Source organism: Phoca vitulina, unplaced genomic scaffold, assembly GCF_004348235.1.
Source record: "Phoca vitulina isolate PV1807 unplaced genomic scaffold, GSC_HSeal_1.0 scaffold71, whole genome shotgun sequence".
In the NCBI taxonomy this organism is placed as follows: Eukaryota; Metazoa; Chordata; class Mammalia; order Carnivora; family Phocidae; genus Phoca; species Phoca vitulina.
In genome coordinates, this window is record NW_022589774.1 from 6,384,465 (window position 1) to 6,410,608 (window position 26,144).

Sequence of the window (26,144 nt, forward strand, 5' to 3'; positions counted from 1 at the left end):
AAAAAATCCCAAAAATATAGGTTCAAATGCTAGAGATGTTTAGTTACCATTTTTTTGCCTTTTGTTTTTCTGACTTAATAGCATATGAGAAGTTTGGTTTAGTAGGTGAGCTATGGTTTAATACTGAAGTCATACCTTCCGTTTGTAAAAAAAAAAAAAAAAAAAAAAAAACAATTTACGACATTATTGAAAGAGCCTCTTAGGTCTTGAAGCCCTGAGAAAACTCTTCATTCAGTTAAATTGCTTTACTGTAACAAAGAAAAGCATGCTAAAGCAGAAAATAAGTTCCCCCCTTTACATTAAGGCAGGATAGTTTTATTTAATAAAAGTAAAGCTAAACAAAAAAATTAAAATCAATATTTGATATCTAAACTAAAATACTTAAAGACCAGTATAAAGAAATGATGCCCATTTTCTTTAGAACAAAGTTCTATGTCTGTATCTATATTCTATAATACAAATATCATTTTAAACCAGAGGAGGGGGGCATGGCGTTGATGATTTTAGTTCCGAATAGCTAGATGATTCTTTAAATCCAGAATATATCTTCTTTTTTTTTTCTTTACAAATATTCTGTGGTTCAGAAGCATTTCAGGGAAAGAAAATTAAAAGTAGGAGAGGGCATCGCATTCTCAAGTTCCTTGGAGCAGAATAGGGCCAAACACTAGAAACTGTTGGAATGAGGACAGAAGCAAGGTAGGGAGGCGCCTGATAAAATAGTGATGCGGGAGAGCTAGGTTCTTGTCTCATGCAGTTAAAGAATGAGTCTTGAGGACAATGGAGAGTGAGTAAAGCGATATAAGTGTATTAAGCAAGGATACAGAAAAAAAAAGCTCTCAGGAGTGAGAGGGATCCCAACAGGGTTGCCACTGAGGGCTTTTAGGGATGGTCTTTTAAAGAAAGCTAGCCAGGGAACTTAAATCTATCTAACATCTCTATTGATAGCACCATTGAGTAAGGACTAGTGATACACCTTCAATGGCTTACTTCCTTTTTAGGGTCTGGTAATTCTAGGTTGGTCACAAGTAGCTGTTAGAACAAGACCTCCCCTCTGACACCCTAGGACAGGATGGTCTGGTTTGTTCCCTTTTCTCTGCTTTCTTTTCATCTCCCACATTTTGAATTTTGTGAGCCTGATCCCATGGCCCCCTACCTATCTCTCCCCACCTAGCCCCACCTGTCCCTTATTCCTCCCCCTGGAATAGTAACCCTAACTGCCCTTAGGGAATGGGACAATGGGATGATGACCACTCTAGCTGCTTCCTGCTGAAATGGGGCAGCGGGCTGCACAGCAGTTAGAATCTATCCAGGGGTTGGTCCAGGGGTCCACGGTATGGCTCCAGGGGGTCATGATGGACAACAAATGGTACATGCATCAGCACATGCAAAAGGATAAATATAAAACAAGCATTAGGCCCCAAATTATGAATACAACCCTTAGATAAGATCCCCAATTACTAATTTTGTCAAATAGATCAGTGGATATTTTGATTTTATTTAATTGATCCCAAATGTCCCCTATTGATTGGGACACCTTGTGGAAGTTATCTGTAATGTCAAAACCACATGTGAGGAAATTCCTCACAACCCAAATGGTGTAGCAAGAGAATACAGTCAATAGTGGCACGGTTCTCGAGAAGTCGCTTTCTGACTTAAGTTTTGGCTGAGTGCATCTAGTGCCTGGAAGGGATCATTTAGAGTCCGGCTGAGCAAGCAGACTGTTTTGCTTATTTTATATTGCAGTCCTATCATAAGTCCTGGAAGCCCATAGGGAGCTTTGAGGCTTTTTGTTTTTTCTTTCTTTTTTTTTGAATTGAGACTCTTTTTACCAGGAAGGCTGTTGTATGCTTGGCTAAAGTCTTTGTTTGTAATTGTACCTCAGTAGAGGTGGCTTCTAGGATAAATAGGACTAAGGAATAAAACAGTCAAGAAGTTCTCTTCGTTTGAGGTCTAGCTTAAGCAGTATTGTAATTACAATGAATCACTGGCAAGTGGGAGAAGACTTGTCTCAGGAGATAAGGGCATCCCCAAGTACATTATCCAATCGAATCATAAAGAAAGTGGGGTCATCATTTCCATAATAAGTCCATAATTAACCCCATGCAGTGGGGTACGCTCTGGCTTTAAAGGACCAATTTCGTTATCCCAGCCACACAAAATTGGTCAAAGTGCTAGCTGCATTACATAAACGCTGGGGAATAATCCCATTTTTTTAGTTCAAATAATCATATGATCATGGAGGCCTGTTATTATCCCCACAGAATAAAAAGCACGAAGACTGTCTATATGAGCTATTGTGGCAATTTCTCTGAAGTTTACCTCAAGTTGTCTAGCTTAGGTAAACAACATTCAAAGACAATCAGAACTAAAATTTAACATCCGCAAAGGTATGTTATTGAAACATAATTTCTCCCTCTATACTAACCCTCATTTTTAACCAGAGGTAGCCAAATCAGGACTAATATATTTGCAAAACAAGTCCAGCTTTAACATACTTGGCCTGATTGTTTACATAAGCTCAGCAAGAATAATAAAAGAGTTATCTTTTAGAATCTGCTTTGCTGGAACTTTTATAAGGAATCTCTAGATTGAACTTTTAGTAGTCTCTCCAGGCCAGAAGCCACGCCAAGTACTTGCCATCAGACATGCCTGCAATACTTGTAGATTTGGGTGAATTTCTCTTCCCGAGGTCCCCAGTATATCCTGAGGTTCCTACACCTGCCAGGAAGTGACATTCTTTACTCATCTGGTGAGGCTGCTGGGAACTCTATAAGCAAGGTATCAGGCCAACATTTCCAAGGGGCTTTACGGCTCCAGGTTTTGTAAAGCTAACCTTAGTTCCTTAAAGCTGTTTGGTCATATCTGAGTCTATGCATGTCTCTCTCAAATACGACATTCCAGTCAAAGCCTTGGTAAAATAACCAGTGTTTCAAATGGTGTCCTGTTACAAGGAGAACAGATTCTTATTGAATTTAGGCAAATGATTGTTTACCATGGAAGAAAGCTGATTGAGACCTTTTGAATTTCAGAGGGTTTAGGTAGAGAGAAATGTTAAATGCTTTAATGCTTTTGTTTACACATGAATACTTTATCACACTTTTTTAAGTCATAGATATCTTGAGAGAAAGTTTACTTAATCTGGGAGAATAAACATTAGAGAACCAGCAGTGTTTCAAAAAAGAGTCACAAAACTATAATCAACTTTTAGTTCATTTAGTCCCACTTTACTAATTCTTGTTTAGTTTGAATGCAGCCTTAGTTCTAGAAATTCTTACCCATTTCTGTTTTAATCTTAAAGATACCGAATACCTGTATTTGTCCTAAAAATCCTTTATATGAATCTCCTTGAAGATGGACATCTTTTTGCAAGAGAATAAGAACAACTATAAATGACAAAAATTCAGAATGAATATGGTTAAAGATTAAAACATATTAAAACTTTAAGAATTGCATATCATCTCTAGAATGGTAATAGCATTTACCTGAACGACATAACCTGAGGCTTATCATTTGTTTAACAGTGCTTCTGGAGTAACTTAACAAATCAAATAAAAAGCCTAATGAGTTAAAGAGACTTCATTTATAATTAAATCTTGGAAAAGTCATTAAAGCCTTCGAAAGTTTAAAAGCAAATGCCTAAATAGGATTAGGGATCCTCAAAAACCTGATAAAGGCAAAACATAGAAACTGGTTTTTCTGGACAGGCAAAGAGAAAACGACTGTTTATTTTTTAAAGAGCAGATCAATTAATTCAAGAAAACTTTGTCTATTGAACTGAGAGAAAGCACTTTTAATCTTATACGAGTGTACTTTAAAATCCATTTATTTCAATCTTAGTCCGTCCTGACCACATTTAAAATTCCTTTCCAAAAATTACCCTTCTCAAACCTTCTACAACTTTCCTTTGCATTCAGATTTTGTCCCAAGCCATTTCTCTTCAAACAACCAGTCTCCATTTAGGACAAAATTACCTTCTTTTACCTTCAACAAAAATGTATTCCCATTCCTTATATCTTTCTTACATATCTCCTATTTTTCTACATACAGAGTTGTTTCCCTTATTTCCATCAGTCTTAATTACATTTAACAGAATTTTGCATTCTTAGAAACCTTGGTCTCCAGTGAAAACTAAGTAGTAACCAGTTGTGAACTGTTACACAAAAACTTTAGACGGCAAATTTGTGAATCAATTAAGCACAAAGCATGTTTACCAACAGACTTAAATATCCTTAGTTTCTTCGCAATAAGTAGTCAAAAGCACAAACCTACGTCCAGTAATCAATGATTTAGCACCTTATCCCATTTGGAAAAGACCTAGATGTCCAATGAATTTAATCCCCTTTGTCATCCTAACAAAAGTTTAAAGTTTCAGGGTACTAAGGACTTTGAAAGCTATCTTAACAATTACCCATGAAAACATTAAGCATCATTTTAAGCCATCTTTCTGCTAACAAACTGTAGTAGAGACAACTTGAACTTATTTGGCCTTCAATAGATTTTGGTGGAATAGAAGTTTCATATTTAATGTTGATAACTTTGAAGACATGTCTATTTTAAGTAAACCAACAAACTTAAATTAGTTTAAATACCTAGTTATGTTCCACCTGGGCCCATTTTTAAAAAGTCAATCAGTTTGCTCCCCATCGTCAATTTTACCTGAGACACAGGTGGGGGAATCTCAAGTGAGCAATGTATGCAGACCACACCCAAAGTGGTGCAGAAACAGGTGGAGAGGGAGGGGGAGACAGAAGAGTACAGCCAGAAGGCAGAGAAAAAGGGTTCCCAGTTCTGAAGCTCATCCACTTGGACCAATGAGTAAACGCCATGTTTTTCCACCAGCAAGTGGGAATAGGCAGTCCATGTCAGGCCGGAGAAGATAGGGAATTTCCCCGAAACAAAGGGAGTTTCAGCAGCTGCTTGGAAATATTCCTTAAAGTCCCCGTCCTGAGGTAGACTAACCACAGATGGCTCCAATTTATAGCCATTAACCTGGGAAATGAGTGAGGTAGAAGCCCCCACATCTATTAGGAGGAAGAGTGAGAGAGAGAGGGAGAGTCAGGGTCCCCTTTGCTAGGGAGGGCCTTTGTTTCCTCCAGCCATCTAGGTTTATTTGGAGGAGGCCTATTTAGACAACTATCCAATATGTCAGAAGGGAGTTTATTGGTCTGGCTACCACCAAACACGTTCCACAAGAGGTCTGTAGGCCTGGGTCCTGATTTAGAGCCCCAAAAGCCTGGATGGATCTAGGGGTAGCTCCGTCTATTCGCCTTGTTTCCTGCAGAAGACACCTGATAGATCCCACCCTGGCCATGCAGTGAACATTGCAGGAGCTCAGTCTTCTCCTAAATTTGCAATCCAAATTGTTTCCAGTGGGTTAAAAGGCACCCCAAGGAAGAGTCCTTGGGAACTGAAGAAGAGACCATGCCTTGTCGTGAAGGTCATGCCTTATTTTATTTTGCCTTAAAGAACCCGCCGTGTTCAACCCATGGGAAATACTAGAAAAGTCTTACAAGGAGAAATTACCCAGTTTTGCAGTACCCAATCTAGAGAGGTCCCCTCAGAGGATGGTTTGTTTCCCATCTCCAGATCCCAGTAGGAGTCAGTTACCCCGTACCTGTTACGGAGAGGTGACTATGAAGGCGTCCCTACGTATCAGCTCTCGCCTATGAACCAGGGTGTCCCATGGTTTCCTACTCAAGGTGAAAGAGTGGGTTAACATCTTGGGTTGAGGAGGGCTCAGGCCAGCAGGAGTAGCCACTCTTACCTATCCGTCACCTGATCCTCCTTTTCTCCTCTGGATTCCCCCCCCCAAAAAAAATCTGGCCTAATTATAAGGCTTTGGCGAGGTTAACAGTTTAAACTTTGAAATATTCTTTTTAGAAGGCTAAGAATGCAAGCGAAACAGCTACGGTCTCTTAGTGGGAGGCCTGTTCTGCTTATGGATGAGGCTTCCCTGGGGTGTGACCCCCAGGGCTAGGTCTCTAGCCTTTTAGGTGTCTCAGAGACCCCAAGATCACCCATGGTAACCAAAGGGCAGGTTCTGAGCGCTGGATTGCCAGTCCTTACGTGCACTCCCCGATGAATCTTATACAAAGTAGGGAATCCTTGTAATGACCTCATTCTTCGGAGCTCTCTGGATTGAGCCCTCATTTTTGGTCATGTAAATACGCTTGCTTTCCTAGCCCCATGGTGCCTTATGAGTCAGGCCCATTATAAGCCAATTTCCAATTATGCTTCCTCACCTCACCCCTTGAGCGCTTTTCCTGTCCATCCTGAACCAAGTTCTCATGAAAGACACTTTTAAATGAAAAAGTCTTACATCTACATGGGCAACACTCTTCCTGAAATGAATCCGTGATTAAAAGGGCATACTGATCATCGGAGATTGGAAGGACCTGAGGGAAAGTCCCTGAGGTGGGAGAAAGCCACTTAAGAAAAGCCAATGAAGAGAAAGCAGAGCTGGGTAGGGTTAGGCCAACATTCCCTTCTTTTGAGAAAGGGGGATTGACCAAACCTTTCTCCAGAAGCCTGTCACCTGAGACTTAAGACCAGTGGCCGCGCTATTCACCTTTAATTGGCCGACAGGTGCTGGGTTTTGTTGCTTGTTAAAAGAGGTCATCTAAGGGAGAGACTTCTCCCAGGAAAGAAGAGAGTCGCTTTTATTCACCCTTCGATGGGAGTGATCCCAGGTTTCGGCACCAAAATGATGCGGGAGAGTGAGGTTCTTGTCTCATGCAGTCGAAGAATGAATCTCTCGGACAACAGGGAGTGAGTAAAGCGATAGAAGTTTATTAAGTGAGGATACAGGAAAAAAGCTCTCAGGAGTGAGAGGAATCCCAACAGCATTGTCACTGAGGGCTTTTAAGGATGGTCTTTTATAGAAAGCTAGCCAGGGAACTTAAATCTGTTTAACATCTCTATTGATAGCACCTTCAATGGCTTACTTCCTTTTTAGGGTCTGGTAATTCTAGGTTGGTCACAAGTAGCTGTTAGAATAAGACCTCCCCTCTGACACCTAGGACAGGATGGTCTGGTTTGTTCCCTTTTCTCTGGTTTCCTTTCATCTCCCACATTTTGGATTTTGTGAGCCTGATCACATCCCCCTACCTAGCCCCACCTGTCCCTTATTCAATAGTACTTATCTTCAGACCCACCTGGTTTCCAGGTGAGACCGTTGAGGGGAAGGAGGGGAAGAGGCAGTGATTATCAGCTTTGTTTGACTTAGTGTTTCTAGCCCTAGCTAAGTGTCTACCATGCAGTGTGGACACAAAGGGCTGGTGGACAAATGATAGGAAGGACAGCAGCTGAGATCATAGGTGACATGGACAACCTGGTCAATGGGGAAAAGCCTGTGTTTTGGAGTCTGGGAGCCCTGGGTTTGAATTCTAGTTCTGCTGCCTCCTTTCCTGTGTGGCCTGACACATGTTCTTTTACCTACTGAGACTATGACTCCTCTATTTTAAATGGGGCTACTTACTGTTGGGATTTCTAGGAGCCAATACAAAAACGGTCTTTTACTCCTCAGTTCTGAACAGACTATGAGAGTGATAGCAATTGAATTATCAGCTTAATTACTGATAAAGGCAGCCAGAGATGTGGCTTAAATCTATAGTGAATGGTCTAATAGCCCTGTCCTATAAATCAGTGGAAATGTGAGGAGTGGGAATACAACTCCCCTCACCACTTGCCCCCCAGGACTTTAGGGTGGAATGATTTCATTTAGGTGGGCAATCAGGAAGTCTTACTTTTCACTCTTCTCTCTCAATCAGATTTTGAATATTTCAGAAATCAGCTGAAATGAGCATAGACTGGGCTATAGAGGACTAGCAGGGCCTTTATTTAAAAAACCTGTATGTGCCTACTATAGCCTCATGGGCTGTTCTGCCCCCTAAGCAGTGATTCTTTGAGCCCAGGTAGATGGCTTTGTTAATGCTAGATGGAGGGATTGTTCCAAGCAAATGTTTAGGAAACCCACTATTGCTAAAATGGGTTCCTAGCAATAATGCTGTAAGTAATAATAACAGTAATAATAATAATAAACCTTTCCTGAGCTATATTTTTAGAAGTTTAATCTGCTAGATCAGATTAGATTCTGGCTGATCTCCTTATTTAAGCACTAAGGAGAAATCCAGAGAAAAATGGTGCCATCACGTATCATGAGCGTCAGGAAGAGATTTACTTTACTATTTGGAACAGTTTGTAAGATTCCTGGAACCTTTGTACCTCCACCCCTCTTTGCTATTTTTATTACCATCTGTCTGCTCTCCTATAAGGATTAGCTAGAAAGGTCTGAAAATGGAAAGGACTTGTGTGTGTATTTTCAGTAGCAACAAACAGCCGTGAGGTGACCTCTATCCTGCCAAGTGGGTGAGGAGCCCAGGAGGGGAGAGTGGGTCGTGGCATCCTGCAGGCTACATCTCAGGAGTCTGTGGAAGGAGGGGAAAAAACAGAGTAGCCAAGTGGAGATGGGGGTGGGGGGCACAGGCAGTGAATCCAGGACAGAGAAATTACCCTAGGTTCTTAATCAGCGAGAGACCCACCCATGTTCAGATTTCCCGAATTTAGCTAGACTAAAATTGATGCTTACAACAGCCAGAAAAAATTTTTGTTGGCATTTCCTGATTTAAAAATAAGACTAACAGCTCCTTTTAAGTGAGTTATCTTAATATTACAGATATTTTAATTTGGATTCTTGGATCAAGTGGATGAAATAATGTAGAAATTAATTCATAAATCTTGGCTACCAGGAAGTGAATAGGACTTGTGAGTTGTTGGACAACACTCCCGTGTACATTAGTTTTTCCCAAATCCTTTGACCGCCGGTATTTTATCCTAAGAGCGGGAATGGGAAACTCTCCACTCCCATTCTCAGGCTTAGAATCCACTGGAACTTGTGGGATGAACATTTTACCCAAATATAGACCTTTCGGTGATTAAGCTAATTTACTCTTTTCAAACTGTGACATCCTGTTTATAAGAAAGAAGACTTTTAAAAAGTCATCTTGAGTATGAACTAACTTTCAAAGTCAACATGTTGGTGAACTTATGTGTTAAGTGAGTCACAACTATTTGGATGAAGATTTTTCTGGTTTTGAAAGAGAAAGTACTTGGAAAAAAATGTCATTTTGGTTTCAATGAAATGGAAACCTTTGAAAAATGGAATTCGCTAGCAAGCCTATCATATAACAAATTTCCACACACACTTCTTAAGTCACTTCTGTGAATTTGTAGAGCTGCTACCCCCCTGGGCCAAGTCTTAACCATCACGAGATGCATTTGGCCGCCACAATCCTTCCCAGAAATGATACTTTTTGAAATTCTACACAAGGTAAAATTTCTACAATATTTTGAAAGTCACATTATTTATTTGGAAACTGGGTTTTTTAAATTATTTTTTTGTCCCCAAAGCAAGCTGAACCTGTGTCTATTCATATTACTTGCCTGATAGAAAAATGTTCTCTTTTTACTCTGACCTTTTGATATTTGAAAATGTCATTGCAGGCAACTCAAAGTCTAATTTATAGCCATGTTATATTCAGTATTTTATATCTGACTTTAATGTGTACTTGCTATTTATTAGCAGTTCTTCTGAACATATGGGTTGGATTTTTGTGACTTGAGTGCATCCGTGACCTCTCTCAGCATCCCATCTCTGTGTCGTTCTCACTACAGTCCTTATTTCCTGCTCTGCCCTGTTACACATTATATCTTTATTTAAGGATCCTGCTGTGTACTTCCACCTGCTGCTACCTCAAGCACTTCAGACCTATCATGTACCAGTTTGAATTACTTTTTTTAAGTTTATTTTATTTATTAATCTCTATACCCAAAGTGGGGCTTGAACTCACAACCCCAAGATCAAGAGTCAGTGCTCTTCTAACTGAGCTAGCACCCCCCCCCCAATTTTTTTTAATCCCTGTTCCTTCCCCTGCGTTTCCTGTTCAGTGGCTAGTATCCTCTCCCAACAGAGGGACTCTGGTCATCCTAGAGCCCTGCCTTGATGATGCTGCCTCTACCACCTTTTCCTTCCATTCCAGCCCTAACTCAGGCACAATAAACTCTTGGCTAGTTCAGAACAAAAGTTTCTCATGGGACTTCCCTGTCAACTTTCCTTCTCTCTGGATCTTTCCATGCATATGGTCAAACGTGAATAGAAGACTTATCACCTATAAACTTTACCTATGCCCCATTGCATCAGGAGCGAGTTTTTACAAGCTGACACAACTCATTTTTTCTAGATTCCTCTCTTCTACCCATCTACTCCCTGGCCCCCATCCATATGTAGCATTAGCTACCAAAGTCCTTTGAATATGTCGTATATTTTTACACTGAATTTTTCTGTTTTGATCTTCATTACTGAAGACTCCCTTTCTCTCTTCTCACCTTTCCCCTTCCAGAAGTAAAAAAAAAAAAAATCATTTCTTCCATGTCCTCTTGTAAGCACTTTTTAAAAAATTCTTTTTTGCTGTCACTTGATCTACCCCGTTATGAATGATTGTCTCTGTGAGGCTTTCTCAGGGTAAATTATGAATTTCTCAAGAGAGAGACTTGTTTCCCTCTCTTCTGAAGAGAAGTAACTGTTGGAGCGTTTGGGAGTTACTAAGTGCGCCATTAATATGTGCTGAAGTAGGGATGTGTTGAAATGTATTCAGATTCTCATAGGTGCATTTCTGTATCAAATGGATGGAGAAGTAACAAAGGTTACAGTAAAGCAGAAGAGCTCCTTTGCTAATTTTTTCTTGAGAGCCAAGGATTTAAATATGTGACATATATGGGAATTCCTCTGAAAAGTCCAAGAATAATGAATGGCAGTATCATCTGCAAATTACTGTTTGTTCCGATTAGCCTACCAAGGCATTGTCTCAGGCTTTTGTTATCAGTCCATTGTATTGGTGATTTTAGAATAAGAACCACTTCTGTCCAGGTCTACTTTTAATTGATTGGTTAGCATGTATTGATTGGGTAGCATGAATTGATTGGCAGTAATAAATATGCTAAGTTGAATGCATACCCAAAAAAGTGTCATTTCTGTCTTCTACTTGTTACAGTAGAGGTGGAAAGAGAAACTACTACACGTGGAATACTTAAGTGCTAGACTAGTTGAGACAGATTATAATAAACAAAGAGAAACAGGGGCGCCTGGGTGGCTCAGTCGTTAAGCGTCTGCCTTCGGCTCAGGTCATGATCCCAGGGTCCTGGGATCGAGCCCCGCATCAGGCTCCCTGCTCAGCGGAGAGCCTGCTTCTCCCTCTCCCACTCCCCCTGCTTGTGTTCCCTCTCTCTCTGTGTCTCTGTCAAAAAAAAATAAAAATAAAATCTTAAAAAAAAAAAAATAAAATAAAAAATAAACAAAAAGAAACATAGAACAAAGACAAATCATTATGACTTGGAGATGTAATGAAAGGTCTCATTAAGAAGAACGTAGTGACTAAATATAACACTTGGATGTTAGCTAATTGGAATTAAAATAAAAACTTAAAAAAAAAAAAAAACCTAGTGACTGGTTCTTGAAAAATAGATACGGACAGGAAAGAATCCGAAATGAAGAAAATAATGTGGAGGTTTCTGTTTTGTAAGTCACAATTCAGTTGATACTTTTAGCAAATATCCATATTGTTTACTTTCATATGAATATGAAGTTATTTTGTTCTGCTTTATTTTTCTCACACAGGTGGATCAGATATTGAATATCTAGACTTCTATAAGCCTGTCGTGTGGTTTTGGATCCTTGTAGGGCTTGCTTACTTTGCAGCTGTCCTGAGCATGATTGGAGACTGGCTCCGAGTGATATCAAAAAAGACAAAGGAAGAGGTAAGAATTACGGAGTGTGCAAAAAGCACTCCTATTTAGCTAATTCAGTAAACATTATTTTTCATCTTTTTTGACATTTATTTTTTATTTAAGATTTTTAATATTTATGTTTGGTGTGAATTTGCTGTATGTTAAGTGTAATTCAGTTAACAGATACTTGCTAAACACCCCTATGTACCAGGGGCTCATTTATAGCCTCAGTAGGCTAATTTATAATGAAAAAAGATGTAATTTAAAATATTTTCCTCACTCTTTCTTCTTTTTTCTTTTGTTTCATTTTTTTTTTCTTAAGGGCACAAGGTAAATGTTATTCCATAAAAAGAAATACAATAGAAAATATTTATGTCAAAATGTCAATAGCATGGAAAAGTGAATGTGTCATATAATATTGAATTTTTTTTTACTATATTGAATTATTTCCTTCTTTCTTATATCCCTATAAACGTGTGCAAGTACATATAGGTATGTATACCTATGTGCCCAAAGCTGTATGCATTATGGCCAAGTTCCCTGTGTATGGATTTCAGGTGTTCAAAAAGATACTGTTTTACCCATTTTATACAACTATACATGTAGAAATGACATTAGAATTTTGACCCATGAAGTTTTGGAAAGTTTAAAATTTTAATCTTGTTCTTGAAATTTTATACTTTGGAAATTACATTTGGATTTCATATTTACAGGTCCAGAAGTATTATCAGTTAAGTGTGACAGAGTAGTGTCTTATTACAAATTCTGAATTTTTGGTTTTTTGGTGTTAGCCAACTTTACCAATATTTTTAAAGAACGAATCTGCAAAACCTGCAACAATTGTATCCATTGTCTTCCTCTCATTATCCCTCCATTTCATTATCCAGTGATGTTCACATGCCAGGAGACACCAATGTCAAATCTCTGACACAGCAAGCATGATTCTTTAAACATAAACCCAAAAGAAACAGAATAAGATAGGAAATGATAAAATTAGTTTCTCTCTACAAATAAATACTTTCTTTGAAACTCTTCGTCATATAAGTTCTTATCAGTTCCCACAGTGCCTATAAGTAGGAATTAGACTGACTTATCCAGCACTTCCCTTCATGGGTATCCTATTTCTCAATTAGGAATTCACATAGTCTGTATGCATTAATCTATATCTAGTTGCACCATAAAACCAAAATCTTTTATTATCAACAAATCAGCAAGACAATGTGCTTGACATTCTAGTTTAAATCATGTAAAAAGTTCTGCTTTGAACAGGACACCAATTGATTTTTTTTTTTTAAGATTTTATTTATTTGACAGAGAGAGACACAGCGAGAGAGGGAACACAAGCAGGGGGAGTGAGAGAGGGAGAAGCAGGCTTCCCGCTGAGCAGGGAGCCCGATGCGGGGCTCGATCCCAGGACCCTGGGATCATGACCTGAGCCGAAGGCAGACGCTTAACGACTGAGCCACTCAGGTGCTCCAGGACCCCAATTGATTTGTCTCCATCTTAGTTAGACTCATTTTGTGTGTGTGTGTGTGTGTGTGTGTGTGTGTGTGTGTTAGAGAATGAATGTGAGGGAAAGAGAGAGAGAATGTTGTAATTGTTTGAACTTCAGTGTACTTTTAAGGATCTTGAGATGCTAATGGAAAAAAGGAAATTGTAACTAAGAAATGTTTTGGATAACATAAAAAAAAAACCCTCAAACATCTAGCCATAAACTGGCTCTTAAGTGGATGTTAAAAACATACACACGTGTTTATTTTTTTAATTAATTAACTTCTAAAATTTGTGTATAGTTGACACACAATGTTATATTAGTTTTGGGTGTACAGCATAGTGATTTAACATCTCTATACAAGTGTAGCTACTGTTTGCCACCATACAAAGCTATTACAATATTATTGACTATATACCCTATGCTGTACCTTATATGCCTGTGGACCTACTCATTCCATAACTGGAAGCCTGTATCTCCCAGTCTCCTTCACCCATTGTGCTCCTCCCCCCACCTCTTCCCTCTGGCAACCACCAGTTTGTTCTCTGTATTTATTGGTCTGATTCTGACAGGCATTTATTGTAAATAAAATAGAATTGAACAGATCTTCTACAGTTAGATAGGAAAAGTTTTGTGAAAGACACATACATATTATAAATACACTATATGTTATATACATACATGCATATATAAATACTAAGACTATTGTGGATCCCAGTCAAAAAGTGTGAAAGCCACTAAGGCACATGTAGAAAAGTGGGAAATTGTATTTTTATGATGCTGGTATAGATTATTTGATCAAAGTTTAAAACCTGTGCTATTAAAAAAACAGTGCTTTCTGTGCTAGGACTAGCTGGTACAAAGCATGAACACAGTTCTCCAGAGTAATGAGATAACAATCTGCCTTAGTCTGCTCAGGCTGCCGTAACCGAATACCATTGACTGAAGGGCTTAAACAACAGACATTTATTTTCTCACCGTTGTGGAGGCTGGAAGTTCATAATGAAGGTGCCAGCAAGGTTAGTTTCTGGTCCGATCTCTCTCCTCAGCTTACGGATGCTGCCTTCTCCCCATGGTCTTTACGTGGTCTTTTCTCTGTGTACCTGCCTGGAGAGAGAGTTCCAGTGGCTTTTCCTCTTCTTGTAAGGACATCAGTCAGCCCTGTAGACTCAGGGATGCACCCTTATGACCTCATTTAACCTTAATTACATCCTGAAAGGCCCCATCTCTAAAAACAGTCACATTGGGGGTTTAGGGCTTCAACTTACGCATCTTTAGAGGACACACTTGGGGCCATAACACCATCCTTTGAAATAAAGTGAAATTTCTACATTACCTGGCTATATTTAACATGAAAAACAAGTTCACGTGCTTTCCTATGTGTGATCTTCATGATTCTCAAACAGAAGTATGAGATCTATTACTTTTAAACACTGAAAAGTAGTAAACTTTTTTTTTTTCTTACTATAAGTCTTTGAGCTTTCACCTGACCTTCGGACTCGCATGTGGTTCTGGTGACTGCGTCTATAGAAAGCTCCTGTGAGTAAAGGCCACAAGCAAAATTTACCGTGAGCCCTCCTGGAGCCGCTCTGGGCGGTTGAGCCAATTAAAATGGAGCCGCCAGTTTGAGCAGATGTGTGTTTTCTAATTTATTTATAATGCAGTTTAGGGAAATGACAGAGTTGAGTTACAGATTCAACAGAGGAATGTGAAGAAAGAAAGGGACAGACAATTTATAACTGAGCTATAGATGATCAGAGCCAAATGTTTTACAAACGGAAATGCTACAAAAATGTCTACAGCAATGGGAGAAGGATTATTCGATCATTTTATTTTGAAATAACTCCCGAAAGGTCATAATTAAATAAAACACAACTAAATACATTCGAGTTGTCATCTTTACGTAGATGGACCATGCATGCCAGGTGACTGTTCTCTGTGTATTCCTTACCTTCTGTCCCTAAACCATTCCAGATACTGTACCCTTTACAAACCTCCTACATGTTCAGAAGCAACAAGGTTTTATCTAGTTTTCAGTCTTGATGAATAAAAATGCTGCATATTTTTGATAACTTGAAATTCTGTCTATTAAAAATGTAATATAGAATATATAAAATAATATATAGCATTAAATTTGCAAGTGATAATATTAAAACATACATTTTCCCCAAATGAAAATATTTTGCCTAATAATGTGTTACGTATTTAAAAAAAATATTCTTAAACCATATCAGTTGAGTATAAATATATACATCTAATCATATGTGGCCTTATTTCTGGTTTTTTTTAATGCTAAAGTATATTTTGTTTCCAATGAGGACTAATTTTAATGAAAATATGGTTAGAAATAAGGAAAAATCGTTTTTAATGAACATGCTGAAATAAAATATGTCGGTATAGCTAATCCATATGAAATATTTGCAGAAGAAATAGTTGGTTGAAGCAATACTGCATTGTTTCAAAATGTCATACATAATTATAGTTGATCTGCATTCCTCAAGGGAAATAATAATGACCTCAATCCTTTTTCCATGGAGACACATGAGTTTCTGTAAAAGTGTTTATTTGTCTCATTATTTTTAAAAGTTTAATGGAGAGTAGGCGCATGTTCAACAAGAAGAATTGTATGACTAATTATCTTTTCCTATTAAGCCATGTACCCTCTTCTGAGGAAATGATGTTTCCATTTAGAAAATAAAGATTACTTAGGTATTCTGGATAATACAATAAAACCACTATCTGAGGCAGCTATAATAAAAAGAAAAATGTGACCACAAAAGTCAGAAGGGAAATTTTGAAGCAAGCACAGAATCGTGCATCCTTCTTATGCATTATTTTCTACTGTTTACAGGCCTTTCATTTGAAAAGCCTGTGATTTCTGCATAGGTCTTGTATTGATTGATGTATACGTTCCCATGTCTGGAGTGTTCCTGTCCATATGTGAGACGAGCACCCCCACGTCCCCCCACCCCCAGCTTGCCAGTGTTGTCAGACCGCGTGGCCCTGCAGGTGGCCACAGTGAGCAGACAGCCAAGTATCACGTCTTTACCAGTGTCATGTGTTTTACTCTCCAGAGGGGTTCGTGGTAATGGAGATGCTCATGTTAGCAGGTTGGCCTTACATCATAGTCAAAACTGCCTTTGGTTGGGAAGCTGTGGTGCCAGAAGGCTTCCAAGACTGTGCCTGGAACTTAGTTGGCCCCAGGGGGCCTGAGAATATGGAGGAAGGCTTAGCTGGCAGCAGCATTTGGTCTTTCCCAGACCTCATTCGGGATGGTGAGGCCTCCTTCTGTGAAAGAGCTGAGACTAGGCAGCCGTTTTTCCTGTCCAGGATGGGCAAGTAAAGAGCATTTGCAGCCTGAGTCCTGGAAAGGTAGCAGCAGACCACTTTCTGTTATTTCTTATGGGAGAAGGGCTTTGACTAGGAAAGGCTTGTATGCCCTTTGAAATAGGTTAGCCTTAATTCTGAAAACCTGAGGAAGTCATTGAAGGATTTTAAGTAAGTGGAATGAATGATCTTGTCAACAGTGAGGAAGATGGGTTAGAAACAAAGCTGGAGGCAGGACAATCATTCGGGAGAGGTTAGTGCAGGAATCCGGGTACTACAGAATGAAGGCACTATGGTGGCAGTGGGATGGAGATGAAAGTATGGGTTTCAAAACCGTTTGGGGGATAGAAGGAATAGGACTTGGTAACCCATTAGCTTTGGGCAGCAAAGAGAAAAGGAGGGTGACATCCATGGTTCTCGCTTTGGATGGAGTTACAAAACACAGGAAAATGAGAGATTCTGAGGGAGGAATAAAGATGTCATTTTGGACATGTTGTGATGGAACGATGTGTTGGATATCAGGTGGCTAATGTACGTGTAAACAAAGAAGGATGGGAACTGGAGAGATAGTTTGGGGATGTCATCACTACATAAATGACAGTGTAAGTTGTGAGTACAGATAAATTCACCTAATCGAGATTTGTCAAGTAAGTCAACAAGAGAGCTAAAAATGGAACCTGGCATATAATACCTTCATTTAAGGGGGAAGGGGTAGAACGCAGTGACTATAAAGGACTATTCAGCAAATAATGTATCCAAATACATTGATTCACAGTTGGGTCTGTTGGAAGGACAAAGGAGTTGGAATTTTGAAGCGAGGATAATTGAAGTGATAGATCAGATTAGCTAAAGACAATGGAGAAGAAAAGGAATCAAACGTAAAACAGATAAGTCACTAGAATTCCCTATGAGGTTGTGCTCCAGGGGTGCCAGTCCTGTAGGAAGAAAAAGGTGTAAACATGGCCTCCTGGGATTGTGCCATGGAGTGGGTATATTCTAAGACGGTTCTTTGGGCACATCAAGCCCAATTTCCAAGGCCAACACCCAGGGTTTTTTTATGGAAATAGGAGCCCTTGGAGCACAAGTGACAGAAAACTATGTGCATGGTGCTGTATGGGGTTGAGCAGTGTTAGCAGTCCTGATCCTGGGTACTGCTGGGCATGCATACGCGGTGCATATGGACGGTGAGGGGATGGGAGGTGAGCTGTGGGATGGCAGCGTCAAATTGGCAGGACAGGAAAAAGACTGGAGGCGTGGAGACCAGCTGGGAGATTATTTAACATCTAATACATTCTTAAATCACTCATTTAAAAAATACTTACTAAGTACTATATGATGAGTGCTGCATTAGTTTCTGGGAGTAACTTCATTGGTGCTAATTTGAGGCTGATGTCTTTTTTGGGAAGATTCCATAGGTGGTGCATTTCCTAACTGATCTTTATAATGTTGGCTTTTACTTTTCTTCTAGAGATGGAAAAAGGAGTTTTGACTAAGGCACTTAGTCTTTGATTAGTTCCAAAAATAGCCTGCTTTTACTTTTTTCTTTTCTCTCCCCACCCCCTCTTCCTCCCTTCCCTTCCTTTCTTTAACCTTCAAACAGCATATCAGATTTTGTAGTCCTTGCTTTGATTTCCAGCATGGGGCGAGGGCGGGGGCGGGCATTACTGTTTAGTTCAAATTTTTTCTTGGTATATTTTTGTTGTTCTCTGTTGAGATGCTAAAGTAGTTGTAAATAACTGAAGTTGGACTATGGGCACAATATACAGTGATCATAAGACTTCACAGGTTTATATTTCAGTGCATATAACTCTTTGGCTAAAGGGTAAGAATAAAATAAAATCAAGGCAGGCGGTATCACTTAAAATAAGGCAGATATAAAGGGCCCTTCTTTTCTGTCCCATGGGGAGGGAGGTGTCCCTCACTGTGCTATGGGGAAAAGCTCAGAGCAGTCAGACTTTGAGGTTTATCTGTTGGTCTATATTTGACTCTGCTTGGTTGTGCCGAAGAGAAAGGTCCTTCTTTTTCCAGGTTGAGCCTCAGCTGGGCAAGTTATTACCTATTTAGTATTAGTAAATAGAAATTTGGAAAGGAGAATAAAGATTAAAAGAACAAATAACAATGTAAAACTTAAATTATGCTTTGAGGCAACAGTAACTCTTACACACCAACTAGCACGTGTCTAATTTCTAAATTTTATGGACAGTCATTTCTGTAGAATCAAGACCCCAAATTATGTCTCTAGATCATCCCAGGATTATATTGCATCCATGAACCTTTGCAGGTCCAGTGTTAGGAAGCTCTTACAAGTCAAAATATATGCTAAAAACAAAATTGGATTTGAGAGTGGTAAAAATGGCTTTTCTTCTAGAATATACTTTATTTCTTTTTTAATGTTAAATGAGATAATGAGGCAAAGTGCTCAGCTGTTAAATAATAATTGCTAATAAGGAAGCTGAAGCACAGGGAGGTAGCACTTAAGTACTTGCTTAAGGTTATAAAGCTAGTAAGTGGTAGAATCTGTAATCAACCCAGATGGCATGACTCCGTGGCCCAATCTTTTTGCTAAGCTGTCTTTTTTTTGCTATGCTGCCTCCCAAGTGCCTAAAAAAGTTAGGTATGTATAATTGTTATTGCTATTTTTTTCTTATTATTATTTTATATGTAGGTAATATCAACACATTACAAATAAGTACCCAAATCTGACCCATCTGTTACTATGTAGCTATAGAAAAGGGCTTTGTGAATTTCGTTTGGTCACCGTGTTATATGGTACAAGTCAGTGATCTCTTGAAATATAAAGTTTTAACATTCTTTTAAATGCATGCAAATTATTTGTATGATTTCTAAAAAGTGCATGGGCTTTGGAGCCCTTGGAACTGAGATTTAATACTATCTTAACTATTTACTAGCTTTGCAAACTTCACCAAAATACCTAATCTGTCTGAGTCTCCATGTTCTTATAAAGTGAGATTTAACCTCCTTAATGAGGCTGCTTTATAAAGATTTAGTGGGTAGAGTGTGGGATGTGGCTAAGTGCTTACTAGATGCTTGTTCTTTTCCTCCTGGGTTTCTGAAGAAATTAGTATCAAATTACTATCCCAAATCAAGGAATCCTGTAAAGCTCTAAAACTGTCCTTTAGATACCATCATATATTATTGGGAAATGCTATGAATGCTTATATGTCTAAACATCTCATCTGGCTGAAATAAAAAGTAAAAATAAAAGAAAAGGTAGGGAGCCTGGGTGGCTCAGTTGGTTAAGCGACTGCCTTTGGCTCAGGTCATGATCCTGGAGTCCCTGGATCGAGTCCCGCATCGGGCTCCCTGCTCGGCAGGGAGTCTGCTTTGCTCTCTGACCCTACCCCCTCTCATGTGCTCTCTCTCATTCTCTCTCTCTCAAATAAATAAATAAATAAATAAAAAAGAAAAGGTAAACAAGAAAACATTAAGGTTATGTATATTGCTAGAATTTAATCACAAACCCAGAGTCCATATGAAATGTCTAGGAAAAAGTGAGTGCAAGAATTTCAAGTATGTTGGATGTTCTATGGACTTGAAAACTAGGTTCTGCATTAAATGTTCCTTAAATCTACCCACATTACTATTATCTTAATTCTTTTCTTGAATTAGAGCAGCAGATTTTCTGGTGTCTTCATGTATGGACTGAGGTAGAATCTTATTTGTATTTTTCCTTTTATTAAACTGGGAAGAAGTAGCTCAAATTTTACTTAAAAAAAATGGGGGAAGATTCCTTTCTTTTTTTTTCTCTTTTAGATTGAACTCTCACTATTTCTAAATTATAACTTGTTTTTGCTCCAGGTATTTCACAGAATGTCATCTCGTAATGGATATTCAGAGTAATTTTTTTCTATTCATTTGTACATAATAGGAAAATAACTTAATAGGTTTTGCCTCAAAGCACTTTATAAGTAATTTTATTTTCTTTCACTATAGAGCATATTATGGGGATTTAATGCATCAAGATATAATGTTATCTCTTTTGACTGTTTTGATACCGTCATCTGTTCTGAGAATTTGTGTTAGGAATAGTGGTCACCGTGAACTTTGCTTTCAAAATTGTTTTTGGACTTTCTTCATCAAACCAAAGTATTGTGCTTGCCTGTATTCAGAGCTAAAATCCATCAAATTTGGGCGCCTGGGTGGCTCAGTTGGTTAAGCGTCTGCCTTCAGCTCAGATCATGATCCCGGGGTCCTGGGATCGAGCCCCGCATTGGGCTCCCTGCTCAGCGGGGAGCCTGCTTCTCCCTCTCCCTGCCGCTCTCCCTGCTTGTACTTTTTCTCTCTTTTTGTCAAATAAATAAATAAAATCTTTAAAAAAATAAAAATAAAATCCATCAAATTTTACAAAACATCAAGCTTGTGTTTGCTGAGAACACAAGCAAGTACGTTTTCAAAGATGGGTCAACAAAATAAATTTGTTTTTAGTTCCTATTCATAGATGGCTCTTCCTAAAAGAAGATTTGTTTATGGTCAGTTGGAGCTGAGTAGGGAGCCCACTTTGAAGTTTAATCAGGGATTATTTGATCATCTTTTGCAACAAAGTGTGGTGATTTGTTTAGTGTTCAGTGGATGGCACCCTAATTGTAGTAAAGGAATTTAGTTCTTCCTGCCTAAACTTGATTTGAACCCAAAGAATGGCTTCCAATGAATGATCATAGTAAAGGAATTTAGTTCTTCCTGCCTAAACTTGATTTGAACCCAAAGAATGGCTTCCAATGAATGATCATGTGTACATGCACAGACACACAGATATAAAATCTGTTTCCCAACAAGGAAGATTCCCTGTTCTTCTTCCAGTAAAAGTGTTAGTCCATCAGTGCTATTCATGAAATATGTGTTTCTCCTCACAGACACGTGTGAGGATTGCACTTCTTCCCCTTGTGGTTGGTGAGCCATATGAATAGTTCTGGCCAATGACTTGTGCCCAGAACTGATACGAGCAGAACAAAAAGAAGATTTAATTGCACCTGTGAGCCACCCGCCAAGAGTGTACTTGCCTCCGGCACAGTGACTATAGGAGATCATGGTGCATCGTCAGCCTGGGTCCCTGACTAACACCAGTGACATGTAGGCAGTTAGCCTGAGTGAGAGATTAACCTTTGTTCTTTAAGCCACTAAAATTAAGGAGCTGTTTGCTAGAGATTATAACTGCTTCTATTTTGACTAATCTGGTAAAACATAAACATTGCTCTAATTCAAGGAAAGAGTCATGATAATAATTTGGAGGATTAAAATTTTATGTATCATGCTCATATTTGGTGAATTTTGTATTAGTTTCCAAATCTCTGATGAACTTAGGTATATCGTCTGAATTTATAATATTTAAGATACTATGTTATCTGTTTTTATATTATTTAAGATTCACTAGTGGTTTTATTAGAACAGAAGCATCAAAGTAACAGTTGAAGCAAGGAGACTATAGATGGATTTTAAATTGTACAGAGACCAGATAGTCCTGTTTCTGTAAAAAAGCAATCTCTGCCATCATTCAGGATTGGGTCCAGTGATATTGAATCTGTTCTATATGTAAACTTTATAGAAGAAAGAATCTTGAACTGATGTTGAGTTTCATAAAACTAATGTCTAACACCAAAGTAATCACAAATATAAAAGAGCAAATATCCTTATATTTTTGAAATTTATTAGGTTGAACTATATGAAATTATTGACATTCAACCATTTTGACCTTAAGAATCACAATTCCATATGGTTTAATCTATTAGTCTAAGGAACTGGATTTACAAACCAGTTTCTACAAATATTATAATTTTCATATTATAATCTGTACCTTGGATTATGACCTATGCATTAGGCAAAATCATATTTGGCTAAACATTGCTTTATTCAGTACTTGGCTAAAACTTGTCAAAATTCCATTCAATTATGTATAAACTGTAGACTGATTATCTCAACTTGAAGACAGACCAGTTGGTTGTGCTTGCATGTTCCAAACGCCTGTCCTTATTACACTTGTCAGTGGTTACTCCAGACTGTAGTTCTGGATTTCCCTGTTCTTTCCTTATCTGGGCATGTCATAACTGCTGAAGCTCTCTCTGGGGCCACTTCAAGCCAATCAGGAATAGAGATTCCTCACTTTATTCCTCATAATACAGTTAATATGAGGCTGAGACAGTCTGTAGCTTTGTGGAAGGCTTGAGGATAACCTAAGGGAATTACAGAGCTGAAGGGGACAACTTGATGCTAGGTGATCAAAGCAAATTGCTCCTAGAATCCACTGGTCATCTTCTCAAACTTTCCTGCCTCAGCCATTTCACTCCTCAACCTCTGGCTTGGTGGCATATTGTAGGGGTCTATTTGTCACTCTAGATGGGTTTATTCTGTTGGGTGTTCCCTCTCCTGAGTACAGAGACCAAACCAGCAGAAAACCAGTTGACGTGATAATAATATATCCAATATATAAAAAATATACAACATATGCAAATATATTCTCCCCCAAATGGAGATACCCATTTAAATTATTAAACATCATATTGGATTGGTCTAAAGCAACTCCATTTGGACTGCTTCCTCTGGTAAGGTTCTTCTAAGAACTGGGGATAGGTACTTGACTTACATGTCTATGATTAAACAAACAAAACAAACACACACACAAAAACGTGCTCTCCAAAGTAGTCACTTCCATAATGAGGTGGATGCAACTTACAAGGATAAACTCTAGCTCCAGAATATCAGGTTGCTTATGATCCCTGAAATGTCAGTTTTTTTCATCTTTAGAATTAAAAAAAAGAAAAGAAAAAGCTTCTTACATCTTATACTAGATATCCCTCCTACACATGGTTGTTCATCACTGCTCTGGCAATGACTTTCATAATTTCTCTGTACCAACAAGCACTTAGTTATCTGTTGAAGAAAATGTTTGTATGAAATATTGCCCTAAAGCTGGTAGAAAATCAATCATATTGGGAAATCTTACTATACAAAGGAATTTATTTCCTAAGCTGGAAGCTGTGTATATAAACATGATGATATTCTTCATGGAATTTCTCACAAATGCCAAGGTTTGTAATGTGTTGGTGGTCCCTTCAGTATCCTGGTACCTATCTGTGAGAAGCTAGGACATTTATTTTAGTGCTATCTGGTGCTATTTTTATGCTATCTGGTGACATATACATAAAAGTCTTTGCACTGACCATTCCCTCCACCAGGAACGCTCTTTGCTTTTTTCCAGGATTATCTATCAGGCTCACTTACTGATATTTTCAAGTCTTTTTTTTTTTTTTTTTTTTGAAGATTTTCTTTATTTGAGAGAGAGTGCGTGCATGCGCACACATGACCACAAGCAAGGGGAGGGGCAGAGGAAGAGGGAGAGAGACTCCTCACTGAGCTTGGTGCCTGACGCAGGGCCAGATCCCAAGACCCTGAGATCACAACCTGAGCCAAAATTGGAGGCTTAACTGACTAGGCACCCCAAGTCTTTTTTTTTTTTTTTTTTTTTTTTTTAGTCACCATACAATACATCATTAGTTTTTGATGTGGTGATCCATGATCCAAATCTTTTTTTAAAAAAATGACTTTGGTGTTTAATCATGAAAACAATTTGCCATTACGAAACAACTTTAGGGGAGAAAAATCTTCCCCATTAAAATAAACTAATCAAAATTGCAAATATTATAGCTTAATAGTTCCTGCAAGACTGCCCCTCCATTCAGGATCTTTCCTGTACCATCATATATTGAAAAGAAAGCAGTATTACAGTAATGCTTAATAATTTCATTTAACATAAGAATTTGTTCAATGATTTTTTTTCATCTTTGGCTTTAGTGTTCTTTCTCCTTTGACACATTAAAAGTGCTGCTGCAGTAACCAGTATTTGGGAGACAACATTCACCTTTTTATCACATACCATTTTGAGACCTACACCTTGACCATCCTTTTTAAAAGTTGAAACTCCTCTACCCCCAGCACTCTTGATTCTCCTTGCCTTGCTGTATTTTTTCATCATATTTACCAACTTCTAACGTTCTGTGTGATGTACTCATTGATTAGATTTCATTGTTTATTGCCTGATTCTCATTGTAGAAGGTTTTGTTCACAAGAAAAGGAATTTTTTTTATTTTACTTCATCAGAATCAGGTAAAACAATCCTTGGCATATAATAGACACTCAATTAATGTGTATCTTGTACTTCTTCAGTGATAAAAGAGGAACAGGCTAGTTTTTCCTCCCTGGCAAGTCAGAAATGCTATTTTAATTTAGTTCATTTTTCATTAGTTCATTTAGTTCATTTTTTTACATTTTCAGTAGAACCAAAGTATACTTATTTTGGTTACTTTTATTCATTCTATTGTTGCTTACAGATATAAATAAATTATAATTAATATTTAAAGAATGGACTAATTTCATGATTAAATAGCTTGACATATGAGATACTTAGAAGTTTCAATGACCTAAACTATTCGTATTTCAATCTTAAAAACTTGAGCAATTACTGTAACATTATCTTACTTTGTAAGACAGTACAAAGTACAAAGTTTGATACCAACAAGCTAGAAGCTAGTTCAAAAGATATCTTTATTCCAGCTGCTATCAAATGTCAGGAAAATGTCATTCTTATTCCTGATATGATGGTTTTATGACAGGAAGCTTCTCGGCAATTTTAATACCTTTATTGTTGTTTGTTTTGTTTTATTTTAAAATAATTGGCCCTTATTTTTCCCTGTGGCTACCTATGAGAGTACCCTCCACTCCCACCCCTGCCCATGTGTAATATTGCTTATAGGCGGTTGATTTTATTTTAAGCATCAGGAACTTTTTCCAGAAGACTTTAATATTTTCAAATTTTCTAGGCTATGTAAAATTGCAAATTTGCTGACTTGAAGGTCATTTATTTTATTTGAAAAGTGAAATGTATGCATGAGTAAAGAAAAATGCAGGCAGGAAAGGAGATTTGTGCATAACTGGCCTATTTCTAGAGAACAATACATGTAATAATAGTACTGGATAAAGTGAAGAGAGTGCTTAGAGAAATTTTTTTTTATTATGTTAATCACCATACATTACATCATTTGTTTTTGATGTAGTGTTCCATGATTCATTGTTTGCATATAACACCTAGTACTCCATTCAGTATGTGCCCTCTTTAATACCCATCACCAGGCTAACCTATCCTCCCACGCCCCTCCCCTCTAGAACCCTCAGTTTGTTTCTCAGAGTCCATAGTCTCTCATGGTTCATCTCCCCCTCCGATTACCCCCCCTTCATTCTTCCCCCCCTGCTATCTTCTTTTTTTTTTTTTTTTTTTTTAACATATAATGTATTATTTGTTTCAGAGGTACAGGTGTGTGATTCAACAGTCTTACACAATTCACAGCGCTCATCATAGCACATACCCTCCCTGGTGTCTATCACCCAGCCACCCCTTCCCTCCCACCCCCCACCACTCCGCAACCCTGTTTGTTTCCTGAGATTAAGAATTCCTCATATAAGTGAGATCATATGATACATGTCTTTCTCTGATTGACTTACTTCGCTCAGCATAATACCCTCCAGTTCCATCCACGTC

At 38.3% G+C, this 26,144-nt stretch overlaps 1 protein-coding gene across 5 annotated transcripts in view; it reads left to right on the plus strand.

Moving 5' to 3' along the window:
* KCNK2 (potassium two pore domain channel subfamily K member 2) overlaps positions 1 to 26,144 on the plus strand; it is a 219,857-nt gene that overhangs the window by 154,386 nt on the left and 39,327 nt on the right. For all 5 annotated transcript variants that reach the window (XM_032393113.1, XM_032393115.1, XM_032393114.1 and 2 more), the window contains exon 6: positions 11,672 to 11,811. In XM_032393113.1, the coding sequence (XP_032249004.1) occupies positions 11,672 to 11,811 (140 nt within the window). The remainder of the gene's footprint in view (positions 1 to 11,671; positions 11,812 to 26,144) is intronic.